Source organism: Montipora foliosa, chromosome 6 (genome assembly GCF_036669935.1).
Source record: "Montipora foliosa isolate CH-2021 chromosome 6, ASM3666993v2, whole genome shotgun sequence".
Lineage (NCBI taxonomy): Eukaryota > Metazoa > Cnidaria > Anthozoa > Scleractinia > Acroporidae > Montipora > Montipora foliosa.
The window spans coordinates 9,805,126-9,832,947 of NC_090874.1; the positions used below are offsets into that span (position 1 = coordinate 9,805,126).

The 27,822-nt window shown below is 38.1% G+C and overlaps 2 protein-coding genes across 2 annotated transcripts in view; one reads left to right on the plus strand and one right to left on the minus strand.

Moving 5' to 3' along the window:
• The window catches only part of LOC138006616 (histidine ammonia-lyase-like), a 28,495-nt gene extending 26,724 nt beyond the window's left edge, over positions 1-1,771 (minus strand). Inside the window, exon 1 of the mRNA XM_068853055.1 lies at positions 1,751-1,771. The gene's annotated coding sequence lies outside the window, so the exon portion shown is untranslated. The remainder of the gene's footprint in view (positions 1-1,750) is intronic.
• Positions 1-22,055, plus strand: part of LOC138006615 (urocanate hydratase-like) — a 23,231-nt gene extending 1,176 nt beyond the window's left edge. Inside the window, exons 2-25 of the mRNA XM_068853053.1 lie at positions 330-460; positions 1,795-1,888; positions 2,690-2,749; positions 3,020-3,148; positions 3,942-4,070; positions 4,144-4,200; positions 4,689-4,775; positions 6,171-6,208; positions 6,490-6,540; positions 7,045-7,107; positions 7,655-7,763; positions 8,636-8,706; positions 8,914-9,011; positions 9,225-9,297; positions 9,632-9,664; positions 10,190-10,278; positions 10,946-11,016; positions 14,827-14,925; positions 16,109-16,158; positions 16,807-16,856; positions 18,534-18,615; positions 19,350-19,398; positions 19,664-19,714; positions 20,592-22,055. Of these exons, the coding sequence (XP_068709154.1) occupies positions 330-460; positions 1,795-1,888; positions 2,690-2,749; positions 3,020-3,148; positions 3,942-4,070; positions 4,144-4,200; positions 4,689-4,775; positions 6,171-6,208; positions 6,490-6,540; positions 7,045-7,107; positions 7,655-7,763; positions 8,636-8,706; positions 8,914-9,011; positions 9,225-9,297; positions 9,632-9,664; positions 10,190-10,278; positions 10,946-11,016; positions 14,827-14,925; positions 16,109-16,158; positions 16,807-16,856; positions 18,534-18,615; positions 19,350-19,398; positions 19,664-19,714; positions 20,592-20,732 (1,905 nt within the window). The 3' untranslated portion in view covers positions 20,733-22,055. The remainder of the gene's footprint in view (positions 1-329; positions 461-1,794; positions 1,889-2,689; positions 2,750-3,019; positions 3,149-3,941; positions 4,071-4,143; positions 4,201-4,688; positions 4,776-6,170; positions 6,209-6,489; positions 6,541-7,044; positions 7,108-7,654; positions 7,764-8,635; positions 8,707-8,913; positions 9,012-9,224; positions 9,298-9,631; positions 9,665-10,189; positions 10,279-10,945; positions 11,017-14,826; positions 14,926-16,108; positions 16,159-16,806; positions 16,857-18,533; positions 18,616-19,349; positions 19,399-19,663; positions 19,715-20,591) is intronic.
• The last annotated feature ends 5,767 nt before the right edge of the window (positions 22,056-27,822 follow it).

Sequence of the window (27,822 nt, forward strand, 5' to 3'; positions counted from 1 at the left end):
TCATTTTCTTTCTTAGTTTAAGGCTGTTGTTGTTTACTAGTAGTGTTTAGAAGTCAATCAAATTTGGCCACACCCAGATTGGTTTCCTTTAGGGGTTTAATTTAAAATTTCGGACGAGCATCCCTCCCCTTTTTGTTGTTGGTGGTTTTCCCAAACCAGATGAATTTTATATTCTTCAAGTTTCAGACTATAATGTGAAACCAAAGAACGCAAAATTCAACTGTTTTTGTTATGTTACCACAAAACAAAAACACACTACCCAAGAATTAATACATCAAATATTAAGGTTGAAAGCAATCCTTGCATTGTGTCCTTTTTCCTATTTTTAGCTGGCACTGCAGAACGCTTTAAGATACTTTCCTCACACTTGTCATAAAGAACTTGCTGCAGAGTTTGCTGATGAGTTGAGACAATATGGTCACATTTACATGTATCGCTTTAGACCTCATATTGAAATGCGGTTAGTCTGTGAAACCTCAATAACTTCTCTCTGTGCTTCTAATGCAGTTAAAGGGGGTGGGACAATCTGCGAGCCAGCAAAGTCTTGCGAGCCATTTGAGTCTCGCATTTAAGTCTATATAAGCACCCATTTCAAATAGCGCTGATAAACAGTATTTAAGTCTAAGCACCATTTTAAAACAGTTAGCTTTCAATAACTGTGTGACTTGCTTGTTGACTTGCATGGCTTCCCGTGTTGTCTCACATGCCTCTCAATGGCTCGCAACTATGGCTTGCTAGCTGACGCACATTGTCCTCACTCCAGTTAAAGGGACACTGTCATGCTATTTTTAGTAACACACTGAAAATTCAACACTCAGGTGCAGCTCATAGTAGACACAAAATTATCACAAACTTATTCCCTGTAATTTTAGCTACATTTTTAATAATACACAGAATATCTTTACCTGCTTTTGGGGATGAATTGCAAAGAGATAGTTTTGTGCAAACTTGAAAACATTGGGCTATTAATGTTTTCAAGTTTTCGTGTTGGAACTCGAATGAGTTGATATTTAAAACATATTTTGGCAGACCCTTTTGATCTGGATTCACTTAAATTGTGTTAAATGATGTAGACAAGATTTGAAAGCCATCAAAGTGTTTAATTAAAGATGAAGTGTATTGAATATTGACCAGAAATAATTGCAAATGCCACAGTACTACAGTGTTCCTTTAAATACTGTCCAATACCAAAGTCACAATAAAGAAGCTGACATTCAGCAGGGTACAATTGGTGGTTCTTGGATCATAGCAAACCATGGGCAAAACACCTAATAGTTGGGACTAGAAATTTGTTTAGCTTGGTAGTATATTGAATTTTTCCTGCAAAGCACTTCTGCTTTGATTTTTTGTTTTACCGTTTTCTGCTGCTCCTCCTTTCTCTTGACATCCCGACTGCTGTCATGGCTAAGTTGTGGGGAATGCCAGCCATGGGTCAGATCTCATAGACCAAATTGGCTAACTCAAACCCCTATTTGGAATAAAACGTTTTTTTCCAGGTATTTTCATATCATTAATAATATTTAAATGTGGATGCTACATTATAATGCAAATGCAGTCCACAAAGAAACTTGACCCTTTGAACTCAGTCTGACTTTTGACTATAAATTTAAGGTGTGATTGGTGTATTCATATCCAGGGTTGACACACTGCAGTCCCCTGTAAAGCAGCTTCATGCATGCCATTGGTAACAAGAGTTTTCAAATATACATTCAAACTATTATAAATATCATGAAATTGGTGCTTACCATACCTTACAAATAAATGTGATCATTGTGATTGAACTGATATTTGCAGTGCCTATCCCATTGATGAATATCCTGCAAAAACACAACAAGCGGCAGCCATTATGCTCATGATTATGAATAATCTGGATCCCAGAGTTGCTCAAGTATGTATTAATAATTTTCATATCTTGTGACTCTGAGCAGACGTTTAACCTTTGACGCACGACTAGTTGGCTTTAATAGGTGGTTTTAGTTAGAATGGCCACAGGGGATGTCATATATTGGAACCTTAACTGGATCCTCTTTCAAATGAATAAATGGGGAACTGTGTGATGAGGAGGCAAGTATCTATGGAGTCGGGCTGTCTTTAAGTGACCGAAGGAAAAAATTCCATCCGTCCCAGGTATGATTTGAACTAGCCTGTGAGCAAGCTCTCTACCCCGCAAGAGAGCTTGCTTGCAGGCTAGATTTGAACCTAAATGTACTTTGTAACACCGGCCAGATGCTCATTGAGCTACAAATTAACTCTCCTGGGGAGGCCTGCTTGGGACTCAGATTTTTCAGTTGTCCTTTCAGCCATTGAAAAGCAACTATCCTAGCATCTTTCTCATGTATGCATTTTTAATTACAGTAGTCTGACTCAAACCCTTCTACCAGCAATAGTTGCATTACACGAGTGAGGTGTATGCATGACTTATACTCACCGAGTCCACATCCCAGGAGGACACTTTGCCTATTGCAATTGGTCAAGGTCCTCATTAAGCGACCCCTCGAGTTCAATAATTTTTGGTAGTTGATCGAATCCGACTGGTGTTACAGAGGCCATAGGTTTGAATCTTGCCCAGAACTCTGCATGGGGTTTTTCATTTGTCCTTTTGCAAGCCCATAATATTTGCCAAGAAATAATTAATTCCTGTCATGTCACATATTAAACAATTTTAAAAAGCTACATTGTTATTTTGTAGTTTCCTCACGAACTTGTCACATATGGAGGAAATGGCCAAGTGTTTTCGAACTGGGCACAGGTAATTTTAATTGTTTGAAAATTACCAGTTTTGATTTGAAAAACATATAATTGCATTCTGCCAATGGATGGGGAAGAATTTAAACCCTGTTCAACTGCCGATGCTTCAACCATTGGAACAATACCATTTCCTGATGGGCATGCATGTACCCCGCGAACAGAGGACCTTTAATCTTCCTAGATAAGTCAGGAAGAAGATTTAATCATGTACTTGCATGATCTCACATTTTTCTCTCTACAAACCGGTGAATGAATTATGTTCTCATTTCAGTTTTGGCTCGTGATGCACTATCTGTCAGAAATGACGGAGACACAGACATTGGTAGTAAGTTCAGGTCACCCACAAGGCCTCTTTCCTAGTAATCCAGGAGCTCCAAGGGTTATCATCACAAATGGCATGGTGAGGAAACTTTTTATTTTGGGGGTTCATGAAATTATTTCAACATTTTTAAGAAAAATCATTTGCAAAAAATAATGACAGTGCAAAGGGTTTTTCTTCAGCTCTTTACAATGTAGCTGTTGACAGTAGAGATATGTTCAGGCTTGAAGGACAGTGAAATGAAAGCCTGCCCTGGCCCCTGTCTTCAACTTACTGTCAAATGAATCCAGGAAAGCTTACATTAACAGATACATGGTGTCCTCCTGGCATTACTTCTCAAGAAGACAAAAACCAAAATGCAAACCTTAATGGAGTCACTTTTACCCTTAAGGCCAGTTGTAAATAGGTAATATTAAACTTTTATACTCAAAGTGAAGGTCTGTGCATGCTGTCTTTGATCTCATCTTATGCCCTATCCTTAATATAATAGTAAAGTCATCAATGGAAGCTAGTAGGGCCTTCTTTCCTTAACTTTCTCCCTAACCTCCCCCCGTCCCACTGTAAATATTTGTTTTTTCTGTAATCAGAGGATGCTAAAGCCACTGAAGGGGCATGCTAGAGACCTGTAGCCTTCAAAAAGTTAACCAACTATTAAAACTTTTCCAGGCTGTGAGAATTGGCCTCACAACTCTGCTAGTGTGAACTTTTTGTCACGTCAAACAAGTAATTCAGCCCTGCAGACATTCTGACTTAATTAGCTTACCAAATTGAATACATGTAACAGTTCTGCAGGAACTAGATTTGAAATGCACAGCTGAGCAGTTTATAAAGTATTAGTTGTAGCAAGTATTCAAAATTGTTCATTTTTCTTCAGGTTATTCCAAACTATTCTTCAAGAGAACTTTATGATAAGCTTTTTGCTCTGGGTGTCACTATGTTTGGACAGATGACAGCAGGAAGCTATTGTTATATTGGTCCTCAGGGAATCGTACATGGAACTACTGTGAGTCCAGTCCATCAGATGAGTTCCACTTGAAGATGCTTTCTGTGAAAAATTTGCTTTTTTGATTTGTTAGATTGTGGTTTTAAATGCTGGAAGAAGACATCTGGGAGTAAATAATCTCAGAGGAAAGGTATGTTAGACAAAGAGACCACATGATGTTAATACATTTTCCTGATCAACTAAAAGATCTTCCATAAAGCAGCATTGGTGATTGTCAACAATATGAGCTGGTCAATTAAGCCAGCATTTTGATATACTGTAAATTTTGAAATGAAAATTAATATCATGTCTTCTATTTTATGTTTTTTCTAAAGAAAATTAAAACTTTGTCTTGTGGATTGGGCTCACTTTTGATCAAGTTACATCTTTGCTGTATTAGGTATTTCTTGTTATGAATTTAGTTGTGAATGTAAATATTATAGCCCAAAAGTTCATTTTAATCCAAGACTTTAAAAATGTTAAGTCACTTTTTTGCTTCAACAATTTAGAAGCAAAGCAACTAGATTTTGATTGACCTGACTGCAAAGGCTAACTAAAATCATGTGATATAAGCAAGTGCGTGACTTGCCGGTAATATAGTTGAGACAAAAGTTATTTGTTCACTGTTTATTATAATAGGTGTTTATTACATCTGGTTTGGGTGGTATGAGTGGAGCTCAGGCAAAAGCTGCCGTGATTGCAGGCTGCATTGGAGTGGTTGCAGAGGTATGACGTGGTAGCTCAGTGTAGGGTCAGAGAATTACCAGATGAGAAAATAATTATGATAGTGAAATTTATAAATAATATTAATAATACTAATAGTTGGACCTCACTAAATCAAACTTTTAAAGCCCTCCACTGACCTTGGCTGGTCAGAGTGAAAATATCCAATGATGATAATGATGATCATGATGAAGGTAAAGTAAAGATAAAGTCACAGTGACTGTATTTAACATATATGAGTAGTTCCTTCAGCTATGAGGCTGGTATCAATGGAAGCTGACAGTGCACCCTTTGCGCCCCTGACCTTCTATCAGTGCTCCATTTTACAGATACTTAAAGCTATAGCAATACGGATTAGAGGATAGTCACAACAGATGTTGAAGTCACCGAGGATCAAACTGGGGACCTCTTTCTCCGAAAGCCACACACTTAAACCAACTGAGCAATGCCTGCTCAGGTGATAATGATGTTAATAATAATAATAAAAATAATAATGATGATGATGATGATGATGTGACTTACCGGTAATTAAAGTGATGTATTATTATTATTATGTAGCATTAAATATATAGTGCTAGACTATTTCAAATCAAATTGTAGCCGCATAGCAAATCAATAAATTAATAATTATATGTATTATTTTTTTGTTGAGAGGGGCAAACCAAAGTACCTGAGGAACATTAGTAGCAAACAACAACAAAAAAGTTCTATTGACTCGCTTTATATTTAATTACATTCAAGGAGAATGCATTCTAATCATGTCAGTTCTGCGGGATGTCTGTTATAGGCATCGATCGTGATGCCATACAATTTCAGGGTTTGCACACCATCTTGTTCTGGCACTTGCAAATAACCTCGATCTCATGTGATAGCGTTACAGCTTGCCCAAAGGAAGTGAAGTCCTCTTGGACAGGGTTACAACCTGGATGGGTGACCATCCGGCAATACCCTGTGCTGTACATGCTGGGAAGTCATGCTGTTTGCATGGTTATCCAGCAAGAAAGGTTACTGCATGGATATCCCACAAACATGTATTCCATAATAATGTTTTTAATAAAGTTATTAGCAACAAGATAACAGTCAATGTACAGTGTGATGCATTGGTTACTGAATAAATTCTTCATTGTATTAAAGTCAGCAAAGGGTACAAAAAGATTCTCTCCAAAATGTACAATTACTTTCATTGACAAAATATGCCTTGTCGATGACAAAACAGGAATCAAATCCACCTCACTAATTCTTGATAACTGCTACATGTATATAGTTTCTTTGTTTGCTTATAAAAATAAATAATTTATGTGCCATCAGTGTTTTTACTCCTTTAATATATGTGGACAGTGCTGAAGTTGTGCACCATATTCTTCTCATTTGAAATAATTTTTTTTTCTTGCTACTTAGATTAATGGGGCTGCTCTGAAGAAAAGACATGAGCAGGGGTCAGTGACTTTCAAATGAGGCCTTAACTTAGTAATCTTTCTTTGAAAACATTTTTGTCTTAGCCTTTAGTACTATTTGAGGGAAGAAAATACCAAGTATGTAATATGGGAATTGTTTTGTTGTATCAAGTTGGAGGGGTGCAGGGTAGTATGGGGTGAAGGGATGATGTACATACGGAATCAAAAGCATTAGGATGTTGTCAATCAAAAGCATTAGCTAGCGTAAGGATGTTGTTAAACTTTTTTAAAATATCTTTTTTGTTTCTCTTTTTTGTTCTCAGGTGGTTAATGGAGTATACCTCTGATGTGGACATCTGCATTGATATGATAAAGTATTAAAAGCTGTTATTGTTTTGAAGGGATCAGAAAATTATTATTGTTATGATCTCAACCTCCATAATAATTTTTTATTCTAATTCTTTCTTGTCACCGTCAGTGACTGATCGTAAATTGTGTGATGCTAAAGATAAGGCAAATCCAAAAATAACTTAACTTAATATATGATTTTCCTGTAACTTGTATTTGCTTCCAGCCAATCCATACTTGTATTGCACATTGAACTTGCTTAACTTTCAACTGATTTTTTTATCTTTTTGTCTGTGGACCTCTCCAGCAGACTGAGTATACTTACAAAATTGTACACATGAATAACAGTTTGTAAGTCTAGATTGGGTTTTAATATGATAATTATTCTAATATGATTATTTAAAACGTAAAGTCAAAACTTAATTGATGTGGAATTACAAATTTTGTATTTATTCAGAAGCCTTATGTTTAATTACATGTAGAATTATATACCTAGCATTAATACTATTATTTGGATATTTTACTCACAGGAAAGCTCGCGAGTTGAAGAAACCACATAGCTTGGGATATCATGGGAACATAGTTGACTTATGGTTGGAGAGCTTTCTTACTTTCATTTGCCTTGAATTTAGCCAGCCTTTATGCTCCCTACCAAGTCACATTGATCACATATTATTAGGCATTAATATATTATTCCATCATTACATTTAGAGGTGTACATGTACGATCATAGTTTACTTGTCAATGGGGGGTACCCTCAGGCCTTAAAGGGTAAAAATCAAGGACCAATGAAGAGGGTTTATTTCTGAAGAAACTGTGGTACTGTCACATCAGCGTGGATTCTTATTAAACGTGACCTCAAACGCCCTAGGACTCCCCCAGTTAACGAGTAAACTCGTATGGCATTAGAAAGAGTAAAATCTGTCAAGTCTCACTCCCAGGGGTCAATGGGTATAATTAACCACTAAACAACCAAAACATCACCTCTCTCCCAAATCTTTCTTACAACGCTTAATTTACTTGTTCAATAAAACCAGATTTCGATTTACGTACAAGCCCATTCATTGAAACTAATGTGTACTAAAGGTCGAGAATTTCATTTAATTTATTTTAATGACAATTTATTGTTACTTGTTACAGGGAACGTTTGGTGCAGGTGTATGAAAGCACTGGCAAGCTTCTTGTGGAACTTGGCTCTGATCAAACATCTCTGCATAATCCCTTTAATGGTGGATACTACCCAGTGCAGGTAAGTGAGAGCTGGGCAAAGTAAGCGTAACGTTGGAGTGCTTAGAAATCCAAGCATCGCATGTACAGTGTACTACACTGTAGTTCTAGTATGTAAATGAGCTAAACCTTGAAAGGCGAAGAAAGAAGCTTTTAATAGCTGTATAAGCTCACATGAAGAAGATGTGTCACATTGCATGTGTAAACCTACCACCACCACCACTAAAGCCTAAAATGCAGCCATTGGGGAAGTCCGACTTTCCTGTTAGATTTTATTTGCTCGGAATTTAACAAAATAAGAATTCCCTTCATTTCTGTTGCTTTTCAAAATCTCATAATTGCTGGTATAATTCTGCTAGTATTGGACCTTGACTAAACAACAGCTTTGATAGTATTAACATCATTTTAGCTAAGTGGTCACTGTCCACAAAGCTTGTACATGTAAGTTGAAAAGTTAAACCAAGCGTCTCCCAAATGAGCTAAACAGCCAGATCGGAAAAGGCTGTGGGTACTCATGACGTCATTTTTGACGAATTGAAAAGAAGAAGAGAAGACTGAAAGGTAAAGGTGGCGGGTAGCCAGCACTAGCGTTTAACAAAAGAATCAGTTAATTAAGAGTAACTTTGCAGCACTAAGAAATCCCATTGAAATCCATATGAACATAACTACTTTATAGTATTGAAAATTGGAACCCATGACCGCCGTAATAAAGAGCTGATGAATTCAATTCCAAAGTTGAAATAACTATTTGACTTTTGGACCTACAAATCAAGTAAAGAGTCACATGTATTGCTCCGCCTCCAATAACTGACAGGAAAACTTCGACTGATGGAATTTACAATGTAGCTTTCCAATTATAATAATTTTTTCATTAACATGTAAGGTTGTTTTCAGGTTAAATTTGATGAAGCAAATGAAATAATGAAACATGACCCTGAAAGATTCAAAGCTTTAGTTAAAGAAAGGTGTGTGGAATGTCATAATTATCCTTTGAATTAATGAATGTTGAAGACTTGTCCTCTGTCAGTGTTTTCAGTGTAATAAGGAGTACAGTGTAGTCCATTGATCTTGATCTGTCAGTCACCTGGTAGTCTTTAATGTAAAAAATATTATATTACTGCTCAAGGCTAGCTGATTACTTAAATAAATTGTGGCCTCTTCTTTGCACACAGCTTACATCGTCATGTTACAGCCATCAATAAACTGACAGCACGAGGAATGTTCTTTTGGGACTATGGAAATGCATTTCTCTTAGAGGCAAGCCGTGCAGGTAAAACAGAGTACACTTACCTGGACAATAATTATTGTACTTCAATTAATTATGATATGACTCCTGGGTTTAAACCATTTAAACAATCATAAACATAGAATGGTTTTGCAACCTCAAAAACAATAATTTCACACCTGACTGCACTGTAAGTACTTATTTAATTTTAAAATGCTCCATTTGTGATCAAAGTGGTTTCAAATTTGACACCTTCAGGAGCTGATGTAAAAAAGGAGGGCGCCCCATTGGGAGTGTTCCGTTACCCATCATATGTACAAGATATTATGGGGTATGTACTTTGCAGCTTCAAAAATGCTTTTGCATATCTACAAAGACAAAAATCAGTTATTGTAATAGACACCTGGTATTTTCTGTCTTTAAAATTAAGAGCTGAGATCACCATCAAATAAAGCAGGTTAGTATTATGTAATAGTTTCTCCAGGGGTCACAGGACACCCTAGTCATGGAATTCATTCCAAACTACATGTACTGTTTGTAACATCTTACCAGATCAGCAGTCCCTGTGGCTATCAACAGTCAAGGAAACACATTTTAAAAAAACTCTGTAAGTTAAAATGTAATTGACCCAGGCAATAATTTCACTTCCACTGTTTTTCTTTTAGAGATATTTTTTCGATGGGATTTGGACCGTTCAGGTCAGTGCACTAATAGTGGTCTCTCTTCACTCTGTAATAAATAAACACGTATTCTATTATCTTTTTGTTTTACTTTTTAAAATACATGAATTTCATGCATCTGGTCATATACTGTATAAAGACAAATACAGTAGAATTTCTTCTTTATACCCAAATTCGCATACAGTTTGAGCAACATTAACATGAAAATTTGTACTGAAAATTGTTTCAGGATCCTCAAAGAACTTTAATTGCAAGCACAATCAATATCTCCAGTTACATATATGTGCCAATCTTACCAATGTGTGCTTTCTTATTGACCACTCTAAGAATTCTTTATGCTTCAGCCTTTAATTTGCTTTCATTGCTACCATTCTTTGAAATAATTGTCCTCAAAGGTCCTCAGAGATTTTTAAGATCCTGTGAGGTTTCCATAAGCTATAAATGAGTGTTAAAAATGAATGCTTTCAGAAAACTACCGGTAGTTCTTTGATTGCAAATATAATGCACACAGTGATTTATTTTCATTGCATTTTTTTCATTCAGGTGGGTTTGCACTTCAGGCCTTGCTGCTGATCTTGCAACAACAGATGAAATTGCTGCAAAAGTTTTGGAAGAGATTATGGAGGAAGAATGTAAGCAAGCAGTAATTACTGGAAAATAAATGAAACAAAGATTTAAAAATTACTCTGAAGATCCATGAAAAAAGAATCCTTAATATTTTACAGCAATGAGCAAATAATAATGTAATAGATATAAACAGGCCATTTTAAAGTTGTTTGCTCAGTGACGTAGCCTATGAATGGCTGCAAGGCTGCAGGTGACCTTGTATTGATACAGACCTCACTGCTTTTGTCATGTAAATTGAGTTGTTGTAAGTTATTAGTCTACATTAACATTAGAAAAGCACAAAAGCTTGTATCAAAGCAGGGTCACCGGCAGCCTCGCTTCCATTCCAGGACAGGTAACTTTAGTTAGCTACAGCTGTAAAAATGGTGTATTATATTAAGCTGAAGATAAAGCAAGTTCTTCTTCTCCTTTATTAGTAACAAGACTAGTAGTCAGTTAGATTGCCTGTAACTACTTTTAACATGATATTAAAATATGAAAATTAAATACATTCTAAAATCATTTGCTTACATGTAGTTTGAGTTGCTTATTTCAGCACATTTTAATGGTCCATGCATGGTTCCAAAGTGTTCTTCTACTAGATATAACAAAATCACTTACATAATGAGATGTAAGTGATTTTGCATTTTACTACAAATTTTTATTAATCAGCTTGTTCTATAATTTCGTCAGTACCGGCAGAAGTGAAAGCTCAATATGAGGACAATATACAATGGATCAAGGAAGCACAAAAGCATCAACTGGTGAGGTGTTTGGTTGTATCCTTAATTTATTTATCAAGGAGACTATGGTTAATGTTAGCATTGCAAAGAAAAGAAATATAAGATCAGAGTAACAGATGAAACTTTCAAATTTCAAAGAAAGCAATAAGTTTCATCTGTGTTGCTTGGAGGACACAAAACAGCAACTGATGCAAATTTGTTGTTATTTTGAACATTTAACTAGAGAATAGACCATTTTACAGTTCTGTGCTCAGTTACCAGGGCCCGGTTGTTCGAAAGCCGATTAACTTAATCCAGGATTAGCGTAAACCTTTGTTTCGCGTTTTCAATTGTTTGGTGAGAATTTCTTTTGCTTATTTTTGCTTTTCAAGGGCGAATTCTCCTAATGTAAAATTTTGCCAAATATCAGTGCTGAACAGCATTTGAGAGACGAGAAATAAACTCTTTGGTTAATTTTTAATCTTGGATTAGTGTTAATCGGCTTTTGAGCAACCGGGTCCAGGTCTTTGAATAAAACCAAGGCTCAAGTTGACCTTGCTTTGATACAAACCTCATTGCTTTTCTTTTGTAAGTCATGTTGTTGTAAATGCTAATGAGTTTCTATTTGCATAAGAAAAGCAGTGAGGTTTGTATCAAAACAAGGTCAACTCCAGCCTCGCTTTTATTCAAAGGCCTGGTAACTGAGCACGCAACTGTAAAATGGTCTATTAATAATATGAGAGCAATTTAGTTGCCTGGAGTATTTTTTTTTTGCAATTATTTCCTCTTCTTGTCTCATTTAGAAAATGAAGGCAAATAACAATACACTGATACAAAATAAGAGGCCGCGTATTTCAGTAGACCAGCTAACTTATAAAAGTGTCCAAAGGTAATCATTTTTGTAAAAAAAAAAAAAACCTACATCTGCCAGTAGTTTTGACCACAAACTTAAAGTTGCGGTTCCTGTGTTGCACTCAAAATGACAGCCAGAAAAATTAGTAATTTAAATTCAGTGGCCGTTTAGTGGTGTAGTATTTGAACATAAATTTAAATTTAAAAAAAAATTGATGTTTTAGAAGATGAAGCGATCAGATAAATCGAGAGGCTCAAAGCGTAACTCGATAAAGGCACAACTTGAAAAGCGATGTAGCATCACAGTTCATGTGTTCATATTGACAGTGTACTAAACGAGGATGATCTTCCAAACTTTCCTTTCATGAACAAAATCGTCTTGGAAGACAACATACTAGTGCGGAAAAAAACAGTGTATTATTACTCACCTTTCTGCCTTCTTTGAGCATTCGTATTGCGTTCGACATCACGAAATGTCTCATCTTGGGAGTCCTGTGCATATCGTTGCTAACAAATACATGTTAAATAAGGAGGGTTCAAACCCCGTTAAAGTCCTGAATTTTTCAGGATTCTTTACGCAATTGCAAAAATTGCGTTCAGAACTGCGAGGATCATAGCTTCACTTAAGGAGGATATGCTAATCACTATACTTACAATATGCCAGGAGCCCAGGGTTCTTCGTGTTTTTGTAGGTTTCCTTGTTTCACGAGTTTCCTGGTTTCATGGTTTTCGTGGTTTCACGGGTTTCGTGGTTTCATGATATCACAAGTTTCGTGTTTTCATAGGTTTCCGGGTTTGATGGGTTTCGTGGTTTCACAGTTTTCGTGAAACGCCAGTGAGCTCAAACTTTGACGCTGCGACAACGATTTCAAACGATGTGATGTAAATAAATAAAATAAACTTACTTTTACTTCACCTTATGTCCTTGTGTCGATTTGAGGCATTCTGGGCTAGTTTTGAAATTTGCTCCTATCAAATTTCAAAACTAGCCCAAAACGCCTCAAATAGACACAAGGACACAAGGTGAAGCAAAAGTACGTTTGGCCTGCATGGATGGCGCGGTGGTGAGAGCACTCGCCTCCCACCAGGTTTGATTCCCAGACTCGGCGTCATAAGTGGGTTGAGTTTGTTGGCTCTCTCCTCTTCACCGGGAGGTTTTTCTCCTGGTTCTCCGGTTTTCCCTTCTCCTCAAATACCAAAATTTGATTTGACTTGCGTTGATTTGTTAATTTCAGTTTACAGTGTCCCCAATTAGTGCTCCAGCGCTAGAAGATTAGACACTTAAAGTTCCTTTCCTTTCCTTTTTTTAGTATTTTCTTTCCTGTAAACTAGGATTAGCTAATTTTTATTATTTTTTTTCTAACTCCCACTTTATTGAACATACACACGTGCAGTTAACATTCACAAAAGACAATCTGCAACACTAACAAACACTACAACTTGAAGCTGACAAAAAAGAAACCTCATACCATAAAAACTTTAGTGCTAACCAAAATTAAATAAGAGCGCAATCAGTTGAGTACAACTGAGTTTCATTCCGTATTTAAAAGAGACGAAAAAACAGATCATTTTGTTCTAAACTCTTTTTTTGGCATTTCATGTTTCCCATACAAACCCTACAAGTCCTTATTAAAGCTGACTGGGCATTGTCGCCTGTGTTTACAATTTGAAGAACCTGATCGTGCACATCGCCAACTTGAGCGACGAATACATGTAGAACATTGCTTCATCTTGTTCTTACAAACAGCAACAACAAGCTGCAGACTGCTATATACCACTAAAATGACACTTTCGGACATCTCGGGAAAAAACCAGGAGAAACCTATAAAAACACGAAATCTAGGAAACCATGACACCTACCAAAACACGACACCAAACCAACCACAAAACTCATGGAACCACAAAACTCTTTAATAACAACGAAGCCCGTGAAACAACGTAACTTGTGAAACTACCACACCCATCCAACTTCGAAATCTATCTAACCACTAAATCTTTGAATCCAGCAAACAGATGCATCCACGAAACCCACTGATGAAACCACGAAACTCTCATGAAACCACGAAACCCATGAAACCACGAAACCCGTGAAACCACGAAACCTACGTAGTCAGCATATAGTAATTAGCATATCCTTTTAATTAGCATATAGAGTTTAGGGTTTTCACTCACGTGACTAAAATGGATGCTAATTTGATGAAACAAAAGAAGCCTTTGCATAAAAATAGAGTTCAATTCCCAGAGGATTAGTTTGGAACACCAACATGGCCGCTGCTTCTTTGTTTTGGAACACCAACATGGCTGCCGTGACGTCAAGTGAAACGCTCTACATTCGAGTTCCGTAACAAGACTTTCTAACCGTTTTTTCGTTCGTCTGCTTTTTCTGCATTATTTTGAATTACGTCATACATGCATGCGCATCTTGGTTTTGATACGTCGTATGCGCAAATGACGATCGCCGCTTATCGCGCACCTCGTGATTGTTTGTATGAAGGCACCAACGCGATGATTTTTGGCAAGGGACATTTTTTTAGTAAAAATATCTTAGACAATTTCAACAAATTCTAGAATTTCAATAGGGACTTTTCAGGGCCAGTTTTTTTGACGTGATCACCTCTTTACTCCAAACTTTCCATTTTTAGCCACTCCCACAAGCCTCATACTTCCAATAGATTCTGGACAACCTCCTCGTTTTTAAGGCATTTTAATAAGGCAGCATTACGCACTTGTTTCCCGGCATTTTTTAGTGAACACTGAAGTCATGTGACCAAAGCTTTGAAACATTCGATTCTTGAGAGGGAGGGGAAAGGTGAGGGTGTTGGGTAATTTGCATGGAGAAAAATTCAAGCAAACCCCACTTGCTCACGGGTTTAACTTGAAAGTTAGTCAATAAAAAAAACTTCTAAAAGTAATAGGGTTGAAAAACAAAGTGAAAGTTAAGATCGTAACGTTTAAGAGCCGGACTTGTATTAACATAATAGTTTATTTTCGTGTTTGAAGGTGGTTGGGTCTCAAGCCCGTATTCTTTACTCAGACCACCGGGGTCGTATTGCAATTGCTGAGGCTTTCAATAAAGCTATTGCTGAGAAGCGACTCTTGGTAAGTATTTTCATGTTTTTTACAGGTGTATAACGTGTGCTTGGGCGTGTAACTATTGATATTTAAAGGTGTAATGAGCCCATGATGATAGACTAGTTGCTTGGCAACGCGCCAAAGGACAACTGAAAAATCAAGCTCTAGGCAAGATTCGAACCTAGGACCTCCGTAACACCGGTCGGATGCGTTTGGGAGATGAACTACGTTATGTGGTTGCCAATCGACGAGGGGACGTAATCTCGAGTAGGCTCGTAAGAAACGAGCGCGTGTGAGTTGTGTTCCTGAAACTAAGGTTTATCCTGGAAACTGTTGACCAGGTACGTACACTCCCATATGATATGTCTTCTAAGAGTGTTTATAGAGAGATTTAGCATCACGAACGGCCAAAGTGATCACGTGACCATGATTTCCCCCGCCATTTTTCGCATTTCCCGATTGCCGCTTGCCGTTTCTACGTGAAAGTAATTTGTCTTCTACATAAAAAAGTTGTTTGTGGAAAAAAGAACCCGCAAACATTTTCCAGTAAGTAAAGTAGAAAAAATTAGGTGTCATGGTTATAGATCGTTCATAACTGACGCTGTTGACCGACAAAACTGCTTCATCAGTTTCTACAAACGACGTGTAAAACGACTATTTTTTGTTTCTGTTTTTTGTTAACTAAATACTCGAGATTAACAGAGTCCATTCCGAGTTGCTGTAGGTCATGCGAGGCTAAAGTCACGAGCTTTCAATTCATTTTACGTGAAACGTGAAATGGCCAGCCGACGTTTGGCGTTTCACGTAAATAGGGACATTAAGCATCGCGTTTTCAAAGTCGACCGCAACCTTCAAACCGCGGCTAGCCGTTAGCGGTTTGCCATAAAGGCAAAAATTGTCTTAAGCATAAAGCCCCGGCTACACGTTCAAACATTGTTATAAAACATTTGTTGGATCAACAATTTTAAAACGTGTAGCATACATGTTTGGTGAGGTTTGTTCAACATTTCTTGTTGGAATAAAGTTTTGATTTTGATCAAAGATTTTGTCGAACATACAACAAATGTTGCAAAGACACGAGCGACGCAAACGCATGCGCAAGCAAACACATGTGTGAACTACCATAAACCAAAGGCATGCGCAATCACCGACGCAAAAAATGGAAAAATTTCCATTTGCTTAATATTTGCATAATATTATTATTTATCAGGGCTGTGTCGTCATCAGTCGAGACCATCATGATGTTAGTGGAACAGACAGGTAAATCGCTGTTAAACTGATAATAAAACTGTCTTTGTGCGTTTCTTTGCCAGCAGAGGTCCCTTTTCTTTTTGATTTCGCTGGGCTGACAAGTATAGGAAAAGAGACCTCTGCCATGCACTACTTGCACAATTCCATAATACACCTCTGTTACGTCCCAAAACTTTTGCATAACCGTTGTTTGCAATTTCTTCTGGGACATGAAAATGTCCCAAGAGAAGTCGAAAACAATGCCTATGCAGATTTTTGGGGGGTAAAAGAGGTGTATTATGAGATTTGTGCAAGTAGTGAATGGGTCGAAACTCACTTTGATCCAACCGCCGTCCAAAACCGTGAACGGTACTCCTGAAACCGCATGCCCCATGATATGTTTGCTGACTTTGACTTGAGCCCGCTGCGGTTTCGCGCTCATTCCTTGACAGTAATTCCCTTGTTGTTGAGTGAACCCACACGTGAAGTAGCATGTCAGGATTCGGTCGCTAACTAACCACCGTGCATACGCAACACGAATTGCGACCCATGTCAGGTCTGTTTTCCCTTCCTCGTCAGCACAGCGAACGCAAAAGAAAAGAGATCTCTGCTAGCAGGGAATTATTTTTGTGCGTCAACGTTCTCATGGAAAATCGACTTTCTTATTCCCTTTCGCAGTCCATTTCGCGAGACGTCAAACATTTACGATGGATCCAGTTTTTGTGCAGGTTTGTACCAAAGTAATATGAAAACGGGGAACTTAAATATTGTTTTTGTTTTTGTTTTTGAAATGGAAGGGTAGAAGAGGCTTCCTAACAAGTGGGGGCAAACCTTTGTCTATAAAGAAATTTTTCGGAAGTCAAGAATATATCTGATTTGGCTTTATCTTGTAGGAAGCTATAAAAATTACCGAGGCTTCGACGATCAGACCACAATAGCGGTGACCTTAAGGCAACGAACCGTTAACGAGGACGAGAACGCTAAAAAACGATTAATGAAGATTAATGGGTTAAAACAGTGGCTCTTATCTATGGCGCGTTTTTTGAATTGTCGAATGGAAAGTTTGAATGGCATGTTTGAATTTTTACACTAAAAACGCGCCATACTTCTCGCCCCGGCCGCACGTGCGTTCTTTGCCGTCAGTAGGGAGCTTAAGCAGGCGCGTTTTTGACGCGGACGGCAACCGGGAGTGAATATTTCGCACGCCAGGATAGCGGTCTCACTCAGATTTTTAAACTTAGGGTCTCTAAGAGTGAAAAGATACTTAGCGATATAAATGTGGTTGTGTGAAGACAAGTTAAAAGGGAAAACAGCACACTTCCGGTTGTCGCCCGCGTTTCATCAACGCACGTCCTTAAGCTCCCTAAAAAATTCTCAAAACAACGACGTCAAATGACCAAATTTGACGACATGAGCACATGACTATTATTTTTCACTTTCCACTCTGACTATTGATTCGCGATATTGATACCTTACTCGACGAAAGGAAGACGTGAAAAGACGAGATTTTAGAAAGATTAAGCAACACGCTTACGGGAAATGGCAAACGTCGGACTAAAATTTGCGTTTTGCCAAAAATGGAAGAAACTCGTTTGATGTGAGCTCATTTCTTGCGTGTTAATAGCAGGTATAAACAAGTAACTTTTCAAAAGAGAGAGACTAGTAAAGACAAGCAGTTGCCCATCGTTTCGCGTTCACCGTCTCACGTAAACGGCTAAACGCGATGCTTAATCTCTCTTTTGACGAGAACGTGAGCATACTAGAGTGATTACATCCTTCTCTGTCTTTACTTCGCAACTTCGTTCCCAGGAGGTTTCCCTATCTTTCTATCTTTGGGGTGGGACGACCCGTCCTACTCTCCGCGGTGAAAAGCCCTGGGAACGAGGTTGTTTACTTCCAAACCATTCGTACCAATTCAGTAAAAGGACAGTTGTAGAAGTATCCTAAAAATAAATCGAAACGAGTGTTTTTAGACTGAAAATAGAGAATGAAAGATTCTCATGCATGAGATGACGAACAAAGTTAACAAACCTTTTCGCAAAGAGTAGGGCAGGCAGTCGATGGTATTGTGGTCTGGCCTGTTCTCTCCAGAAAATGAGGTCTTCATAGCAGTAATGTCTTAAAAAGGCTTGGACGCTTGGTGTAGGACACGTAAGCAGAAACAAGGAGACTTGCGTAATGCTCGAATATGTAGATGCAATCTTATCTGATATAAAAGCGACCATTTAAAGTGGCCGTGGTTATTAAAGGAAAAAACTTCGTCTTCAGTTATTTTGAAATCCTAAGTGTTGGGCTAACAGGCGGGGGCTTGAACCAATGGCATCGGCTTTTATCCTCTAGTCAGCAGTTCATTGTATTTCTGAACACACTGATAAAAATCTAAGTGGGTTTATTGTGTCTTGCAGATATGGCCGTTCAAAACGTTATTGGCGACTCATTTCGTGGAGCAACCTGGGTAGCTCTTCACAATGGTGGCGGTGTTGGCTGGTGAGTCAACGTTCTTGTTTAAGAATGGAAACGGGGGAAATGGAAGAGGGGTGGTCAACCCCCCTCCCGAACCTCCAAATAAATGTGCAAAAAGTGACTTAAAGCCTCGAGTGTTTTTATATATCTTTTTTGTCTTATTGTCGGTTTTCAAACGAACGGTTGCTTTTAAACGGAAAAGGTACCCATAAAGTTATCGTTTAAAAAAAAAATCGACACGAATTGTGGAATTGTGAATTGTGAACTTTGTCGTCTGTTACCTGATCCTGTTGATCATTACTATAATCTTAGAAATCCTAGGAAGCTGCCCTTGTATAAATGTAGAAATAATCGTTTCAGTAACAGTTTTTTACCATATTGTGTCCGCAAATGGGATGCTAACCCATAGCCTCACACGTTTAAAAATATTACCTTTATTGTTTTAGTATTACATATATGCCATATATTTATCATCTATTGTAAACTTGAGTTTTTCAATTTCAATTTTTACTATTGTAAATTGCCAATCAAGTATTTTAATAAACATTAAACTTTTTTTTTTTATGCATAATTAAGGCATGATCAATCTGGTATGTATTGAATATTCCTACGCCTCAAGGCCCTCTATTTTGGGACGGAACAGGGAAGGGTGTAAGTACGTTCGCTCAGCCCCTACAGTTACCCTTGAAATTTGAGCTCTACCACCGACCTTCCCTTTAAACATTTGTATTGTTTTGATTAACACGTATTTTTTTCAGGGGCGAAGTTGTGAATGGAGGTTTCGGTCTTGTGCTTGATGGATCTCATGTAAGTCTTCTTTTGAAACGTTTGTTTGTTCAGGAAATCTCGAGTCTTTTCTACCTTCCATAATAAAAGCAAGTTTTTTTGTTGTCTTAGACGACTTGCATAATGACAGGTGTTATTTCATGTATGTGTGAGTGGTATCTTGTTGTTTTTTGGACGAAATGGTTAAATCGTAACAAAATATTGGCAAACTTTGATTTGTGAAAAAATATCAGTTATTTTTCGGTGGTCGGTCAATAAATGTCAGTGATGTTTACTTTCTCTGCAGGAAGCTGGTAATAGAGCTCGATCGATGCTTTCCTGGGATGTTAACAATGGAGTAAGACTGAACTTGTGTTGCTGTGAAAGCTTTAAGGCCCGTTTTAAACGTCGCATTTTACATGTGCCGAATCTAATGCAAATGAGCAAAAACGATAGATTTGTCTCATTTGCATTAGATTTGGCACATGTAAAATGCGACGTTTAAAACGGGCCTAAGACTGTTTTTTCCATAGCCGGTACAGATACGAGACACAATTGTAGGAGCTCTCGTAAGCTACTGTAATTGCTTGGTATTGTAAGCTCCTTCTATTGTTTTCATTGTTAAAATTGTTCAGTCTTTGGTTTTTGGCTTATGTATCGAGCCAGTCATTGACCATTTTCATAATGGCGACCACAATTATATTCTTTTGTATTTATGTTAATTAGACCTACTGCCCTCCTTTTGAAAAAAATTCGTCGTAGCGAGGCTAGAAGGGCATATTAGCATTAAAACAGAGGAACAGTTTATTTGGACGCCTTTATGATAGAGGTCTATTATACGTTACGAGAGCTGCTACATGACTCATTGGAGAAGAGGGAAGCGAAGAGAAGAAAACGCGCGCATTGATACCATCTTGTTCACATCTACGCACCAGTTCGACGGCGCTATCCACATTTCCTTGTGGAGGCAAAAAGTCATAACTGGGCCAAATGCGGGCCCAATAATCGTCACACTTGCAGTATTATGACCAAATTTACTTCATTAGTTTCGAAAGCGTTTTTCCACTGCATAGTTGTGTCTGGTATTTGGAGGGGGTAGGGGTGGGTGGCGTTGGGTAACATCCCAAATGACGCCTGAGAAGTAGACGAGGCACTGCTTTAAGTGACATCGTTCGTGTAATACTGCTCTACATAAGGTCGTGCATTTACTGGCTGTTTCGTTTGTATCATTTCAGGTTGCTCGTCGTTGTTGGGCGGGTAACCTTCATGCAAAGAACGCCATCTGCAAAGCTATGCATGAAAATCCGCTGCTGAAAGTTACAATCCCATCTCATGTGGAAGACCTGACATTATTGGATGAAGTTTTAAAGCCATGAAGGAGCAGAAGTGATTTATTGTTTTCGTGAGGAAATTCAAGGACAGAAAAGGAATGATTCAACCGAGAAAATGTCTGGAATTTCGGTGCAGGGAAGATCCCAGGGCCAATCAATGCTAGCTAGGGATCTTCCGCAACGAAGACGTCGACGAAAATGCCAAAACCAAGTTTAACGAGTCAAAACAATGGCTCTACACCCCCTACAAGAGCGTTTTACAGTTTGGTGTTTTTTCTTTACCTTGATCCTCAAAATAACTGTGTGCTATATGGCCCAGTTTGAAGCCATTTGTATTACTTTTGTAACTCACAACGTAAATTTTACCGTAGACACAGTATGTGATTTCAAAACAGTTGACACAAACATGAGATGTGAAAATCGAAAACCTTTCCAATATCGTAGAGATCGTCTTCGTCGACAAAGACGGAAGACGAAGAAGGCTACGAGAATGTCATCTGAAAACAGGAATGTGAAAGAAATCTACATAAATTTGTAATATACATGCAAAACGCTTTTTCAGTTGGGAACCTAATTGCTTAGCGACGGAAGAAAGAACAACTTTAAAAACAGAGTCCTGGTTAGGCAGGATCCGAACCTTGAACATCAATAGTTGCATTTAAAATTTGTGGGCATTACTTTGTAGAGACCACAGGGCAGGAGGACGTATTGTCCATTCAGGACCCAGATAAACGACCTACAGTAGTAGGTCAGTGGGTAGGGCATCCGATCGGTGTTACGAAGGTCGTAGGTCCCAGTCCTGCCTAGGATTCTGATTTCTCCGTCACCAAGCAACTACTTTCCCATCCTTTGGAGTGGTTTTCAATTGAGTGTCGAAAGTAATTAGTGAATTACTTTGGTTTATAATTACTTCACTCAGTGATTGGTTCAAAGTTCTCGCGCCATTTTTTCAACCAATCAGAAGTGAAACTAAAACCAATCGTGGCTCGCGCGTGCACATTTTCCCGCGCTTTGAGTCGGCTACGAGTAATTACTTCGAGTTTTGATTGGTTTACTGGATTGTCTCCGACCTTTTTGATTGGCCAAAGTAATTACTTTGGTTTTGGTTTTACGACACTCAATATTGAAAACTGCTCTAACATCAATAGACGCTTTTTCAGTTATTAAACCTGTTGTTTGGGGGCCTTTCCCTTGAGTTTACATTCACATCTGGTTGGGTTTTTTACTACAGAGGTTGCTTTAGCCACTGTTATTGTATTTATGAAGACCCTTCTTGGGCAGTTTGTCCTTCCAGGGACCATGTCTATTTTATGTAAGATGTACCGACAAGTTGAATGTTGGTTATTTCAATAAATGTAGATGACTGGGCGGCTTCGTTGTTTTAACTTAAAAGAAGAACTGTTACCATCGACCCATACCTTTGCAGAATAAAATTACCGTGCTAGGTTTCGACGAGGCACAGCAATTGTATTGTCTCCAGTTGTTTTTGCAGCTAGTGATCATAAGGTACAAAAACCGCCATAGTGAAGAGCACATTGCGCATTAGTTAATGTCCCAGGGACAGATTTGGCGGGAGATTTCAGTCATTCTAGGTCGGTCCAGACAGTCTCCACGTTCGCTTGCTTTTCTTTTTAGTTCGATCAATATTTTAATGTTGTATGCTGATTAGTTCTGTTCCCTTTCCTCGGGGTCTTGTGTCGCTGCATGGGATGAGGGATGCCTTTCTTTAATGGTTTTTCCGTATACGTGGCGTAGCACTTCTTCCAATAGGATTATAAACCTCAACGTGTTATTTGTGTGGTCCCAGGCTGTAATCAGGAACTGCTTGCATTGTATGACTGACTGACGCATCCTCAATGAACTTGGGCTAGTGTAGTCAGAATTTAAGAGAAGTTATCGTATGATTCGTACGCCGCCCAAACCGACAACCCCCACCCCACCATGGTAGGGACCTTAAGAGCTACGACGTCGACGGAAAGGTCACCTCAAAATATCACTTTGCGTGCACTATCTAAGTCTTCGGCAATTATTCCTTCTCGAGTTCACGTCGTACAATACGGACGACGTATGCAAAAAATAAATTGGTACGAGCGGTTTCAGAGAAAGAATAGAGAACGAAAGGTTCACATTTGCAAGCTCACATTGTTGTCAAAACCTCAAATTTATTGATTTCACGTCGTTATGCAGAGTATCGAAAAAATGTGCTAAATGCGTGCTGCAAGGAGCTCATTACCTGGAGCCTCCATCTGAGTCAACCCATTCCCGTATCTTATTATATTTAAAAGCACCTCCCAGGGGGCCTTAAGTGAGTGTTTTCACAATAGCCAATCATAAGAGACCTATGGTCAGTTATTTATTACGTCACATAAGTATTTGACGTATGTCAACTACTACGGGAATGTTCTCAGTCACATACGTCAAAATATGGTAGTTGTAAAAATAGAAAACTACGGGAAAGGGTTGACTCAAGGGTACAATATGGATAGAAGGTCCGGCTAATTAGCTCCTGGTGCATTACGTGCAGCACAATGTTTTTTTCCTCTTTAACCAATGATGTCATGAGGAGCTTAAGCTGACTCAGGAATTCTCGGCTGGACGTCTCCTGACGGTGTAGATATCCATCAACAAAGGCTAAAAACATAACACAAAAGGTGTTTCGTATTCAGAAAAGTGTTAAAGCATTCAGGATCGATCAGATTGTACTGTGAACTTACGTTAAGCAGAAAAAAGTAGTTATTTTTTATTGAATGACCATATTTAGGGGCGAGATGAATTTTGTGGGGAACACAAATCTATTTCAGTTCGTTTGCGCGCATCGACAGTGGCGGTTAGTGCTGGGACACGGAACCATTTTTCGTTCTATAGGATTTATGGATTAAACTGTCTCACCCGGGGAAAAATGGTACAGGTCGCCGTCGTCTCTCGCCGACCAGCACTACTTCGACGCTGGTCAGCAAGAAGACCTCTGGCATCCAGGGTAAAATGTTAGCCAATTTGCCGAAGGAAAGTTTTTTCAGCTCTTTCGAAGAGAGATTTGTCGCCTTCTAGTCGGTAATTTTTGGCGGGAAAATGGTGATCACGTTCCGAAATTCGGCTAGCAGGCTCCCCGGGGCAGGCTCTCAGATAGTCGAGAAAGAGGGGAGACCCAAGCCCCCTCTCGCTTTTCACACGCAGTTTTTTTCGTTTTCTCGACTATCTGAGAGCCTGGAACAGGCTAAAATTCGGCGGGTCTAATCTGCAGATCGCAGGTCGCAGGTCACAGGTTGCAGTCATTGTTTTACCAATACAGAAAGTATCCTAAACATTCTTAAAAGCTAACTTTAGGCCTAAAAACTTTTGTTTAGGCCTCATTAGGCCTAAGGTTAGCTTTTAAGAATGTTTAGGATACTTTCTGTATTGGTGAAACAATGACCTGCAACCTGTGACCTGCGACCTGCAGATTAGACTCGCCGTCCGAAATTCTGGTAAAAACGTGGACGAAGCTTACGGAATAACTTTGGTTGGCCTCTGTGGGGGGATTAATTGAGCAGTCGTCGTCTGAATGTCATGGATTTCTGTATTCAAACGAGTTATGGAGGCAGTAAACAATGTTGACGTCGGGGAATTCGGTGCTGGAAGCCTTCCCGGTATACAGGCTCACGCTCAAACGTTGAGGTAAAATAATTGCTGTTAGGTTCAATTTCATGATATTAGGATATCATGATAGCAGGAAATTGATAAGTCTGTGATTAATATTGAATGTGCCTCCCTGTGACATGCTGGGAAACTGAATCAATTAACCCGGAATGAAATTTTACACAGCTACAATTGGGCATTATAAATTTCCCAGTTCCTCAGTTATCGAGTTCCACAAGTATAAAACTTACAAATGGTTTGCTTTAAAATCAGAAAAGAACCAATTCACCGTTGCTGTTGAGAAAAGTGTATGCCAGGCAAAACAAGTTATATCTCGGTAGCCTGAAAGTTAAGAAATAATTTGCCTGTGTTTAAATTAACAAATACACCAATACATCACTAACGTTTCATGTTTAACCGGAGAATTAGGGAAGCAGATGTTCGAAGGTGTAATAGCTGTTGAGTTTTATTCCTCAGTTATCAAGTTCCATAAGTATCAAACTTAAAAATGGATTGCTTTAAAATCAGAAAAGAACCAATTCACCGTTGCTGTTGAGAAAAGTGTATGCCAGGCAAAACAAGTTATATCTCGGTAGCCTGAAAGTTAAGAAATAATTTGCCTGTGTTTAAATTAACAAATACACCAATACATCACTAACGTTTCATGTTTAACCGGAGAATTAGGGAAGCAGATGTTCGAAGGTGTAATGGCACGGTTGAGTTTTATTCCTCAGTTATCGAGTTCCATAAGTGTAAAACTTAAAAATGGATTGCTTTAAAATCAGGAAAGAACCAATTCACCGTTGCTGTTGAGAAAAGTGTATGCCAGGCAAAACAATTAAGTTGCATCTCGGTAGCCTGAAAGTTAACTGACAAAATAATTTGCCTGTGTTTAAATTAACAAATACACCAATACATCACTAACGTTTTATGATTAACCGGAGAAGGTGTAATAGCCGTTGAGTTTTATTCCTCAGTTATCGAGTTCCATAAGTATAAAACTTAAAAATGCATTGCTTTAAAATCAGAAAAGAACCAATTCACCGTTGCTGTTGAGAAAAGTGTATGCCAGGCAAAACAAGTTATATCTCGGTAGCCTGAAAGTTAAGAAATAATTTGCCTGTGTTTAAATTAACAAATACACCAATACATCACTAACGTTTCATGTTTAACCGGAGAATTAGGGAAGCAGATGTTCGAAGGTGTAATGGCACAGTTGAGTTTTATTCCTCAGTTATCGAGTTCCATAACCGTAAAACTTAAAAATGGATTGCTTTAAAATCAGGAAAGAACCAATTCACCGTTGCTGTTGAGAAAAGTGTATGCCAGGCAAAACAATTAAGTTGCATCTCGGTAGCCTGAAAGTTAACTGACAAAATAATTTGCCTGTGTTTAAATTAACAAATACACCAATACATCACTAACGTTTCATGATTAACCGGAGAAGGTGTAATAGCCGTTGAGTTTTCTTCCTCAGTTATCGAGTTCCATAAGTATAAAACTTAAAAATGCATTGCTTTAAAATCAGAAAAGAAGCAATTGACCGTTGCTGTTGAGAAAAGTGTATGCCAGGCAAAACAAGTTGCAACTCGGTAGCCTAAAAGTTAACTGACAAAATAATTTGCCTGTGTTTAAATTAACAAATACACCAATACACCACTAACGTTTCATGATTAACCGGAGAAGGTGTAATAGCCGTTGAGTTTTATTCCTCAGTTATCGAGTTCCATAAGTATAAAACTTAAAAATGGATAGCTTTAAAATCAGAAAAGAACCAATTCACCGTTGCTGTTGAGAAAAGTGTATGCCAGGCAAAACAAGTTATATCTCGGCAGCCTGAAATTTAAGAAATAATTTGCCTGTGTTTAAATTAACAAATACACCAATACATCACTAACGTTTCATGTTTAACCGGAGAATTAGGGAAGCAGATGTTCGAAGGTGTAATAGCTGTTGAGTTTTATTCCTCAGTTATCAAGTTCCATAAGTATCAAACTTAAAAATGGATTGCTTTAAAATCAGAAAAGAACCAATTCACCGTTGCTGTTGAGAAAAGTGTATGCCAGGCAAAACAAGTTATATCTCGGTAGCCTGAAAGTTAAGAAATAATTTGCCTGTGTTTAAATTAACAAATACACCAATACATCACTAACGTTTCATGTTTAACCGGAGAATTAGGGAAGCAGATGTTCGAAGGTGTAATGGCACGGTTGAGTTTTATTCCTCAGTTATCGAGTTCCATAAGTGTAAAACTTAAAAATGGATTGCTTTAAAATCAGGAAAGAACCAATTCACCGTTGCTGTTGAGAAAAATGTATGCCAGGCAAAACAATTAAGTTGCATCTCGGTAGCCTGAAAGTTAACTGACAAAATAATTTGCCTGTGTTTAAATTAACAAATACACCAATACATCACTAACGTTTTATGATTAACCGGAGAAGGTGTAATAGCCGTTGAGTTTTCTTCCTCAGTTATCGAGTTCCATAAGTATAAAACTTAAAAATGCATTGCTTTAAAATCAGAAAAGAACCAATTCACCGTTGCTGTTGAGAAAAGTGTATGCCAGGCAAAACAAGTTATATCTCGGCAGCCTGAAATTTAAGAAATAATTTGCCTGTGTTTAAATTAACAAATACACCAATACATCACTAACGTTTCATGTTTAACCGGAGAATTAGGGAAGCAGATGTTCGAAGGTGTAATAGCTGTTGAGTTTTATTCCTCAGTTATCAAGTTCCATAAGTATCAAACTTAAAAATGGATTGCTTTAAAATCAGAAAAGAACCAATTCACCGTTGCTGTTGAGAAAAGTGTATGCCAGGCAAAACAGGTTATATCTCGGTAGCCTGAAAGTTGAGAAATAATTTGCCTGTGTTTAAATTAACAAATACACCAATACATCACTAACGTTTCATGTTTAACCGGAGAATTAGGGAAGCAGATGTTCGAAGGTGTAATGGCACGGTTGAGTTTTATTCCTCAGTTATCGAGTTCCATAAGTGTAAAACTTAAAAATGGATTGCTTTAAAATCAGGAAAGAAGCAATTCACCGTTGCTGTTGAGAAAAGTGTATGCCAGGCAAAACAATTAAGTTGCATCTCGGTAGCCTGAAAGTTAACTGACAAAATAATTTGCCTGTGTTTAAATTAACAAATACACCAATACATCACTAACGTTTCATGATTAACCGGAGAAGGTGTAATAGCCGTTGAGTTTTCTTCCTCAGTTATCGAGTTCCATAAGTATAAAACTTAAAAATGCATTGCTTTAAAATCAGAAAAGAAGCAATTGACCGTTGCTGTTGAGAAAAGTGTATGCCAGGCAAAACAAGTTGCATCTCGGTAGCCTAAAAGTTAACTGACAAAATAATTTGCCTGTGTTTAAATTAACAAATACACCAATACACCACTAACGTTTCATGATTAACCGGAGAAGGTGTAATAGCCGTTGAGTTTTATTCCTCAGTTATCGAGTTCCATAAGTATAAAACTTAAAAATGGATAGCTTTAAAATCAGAAAA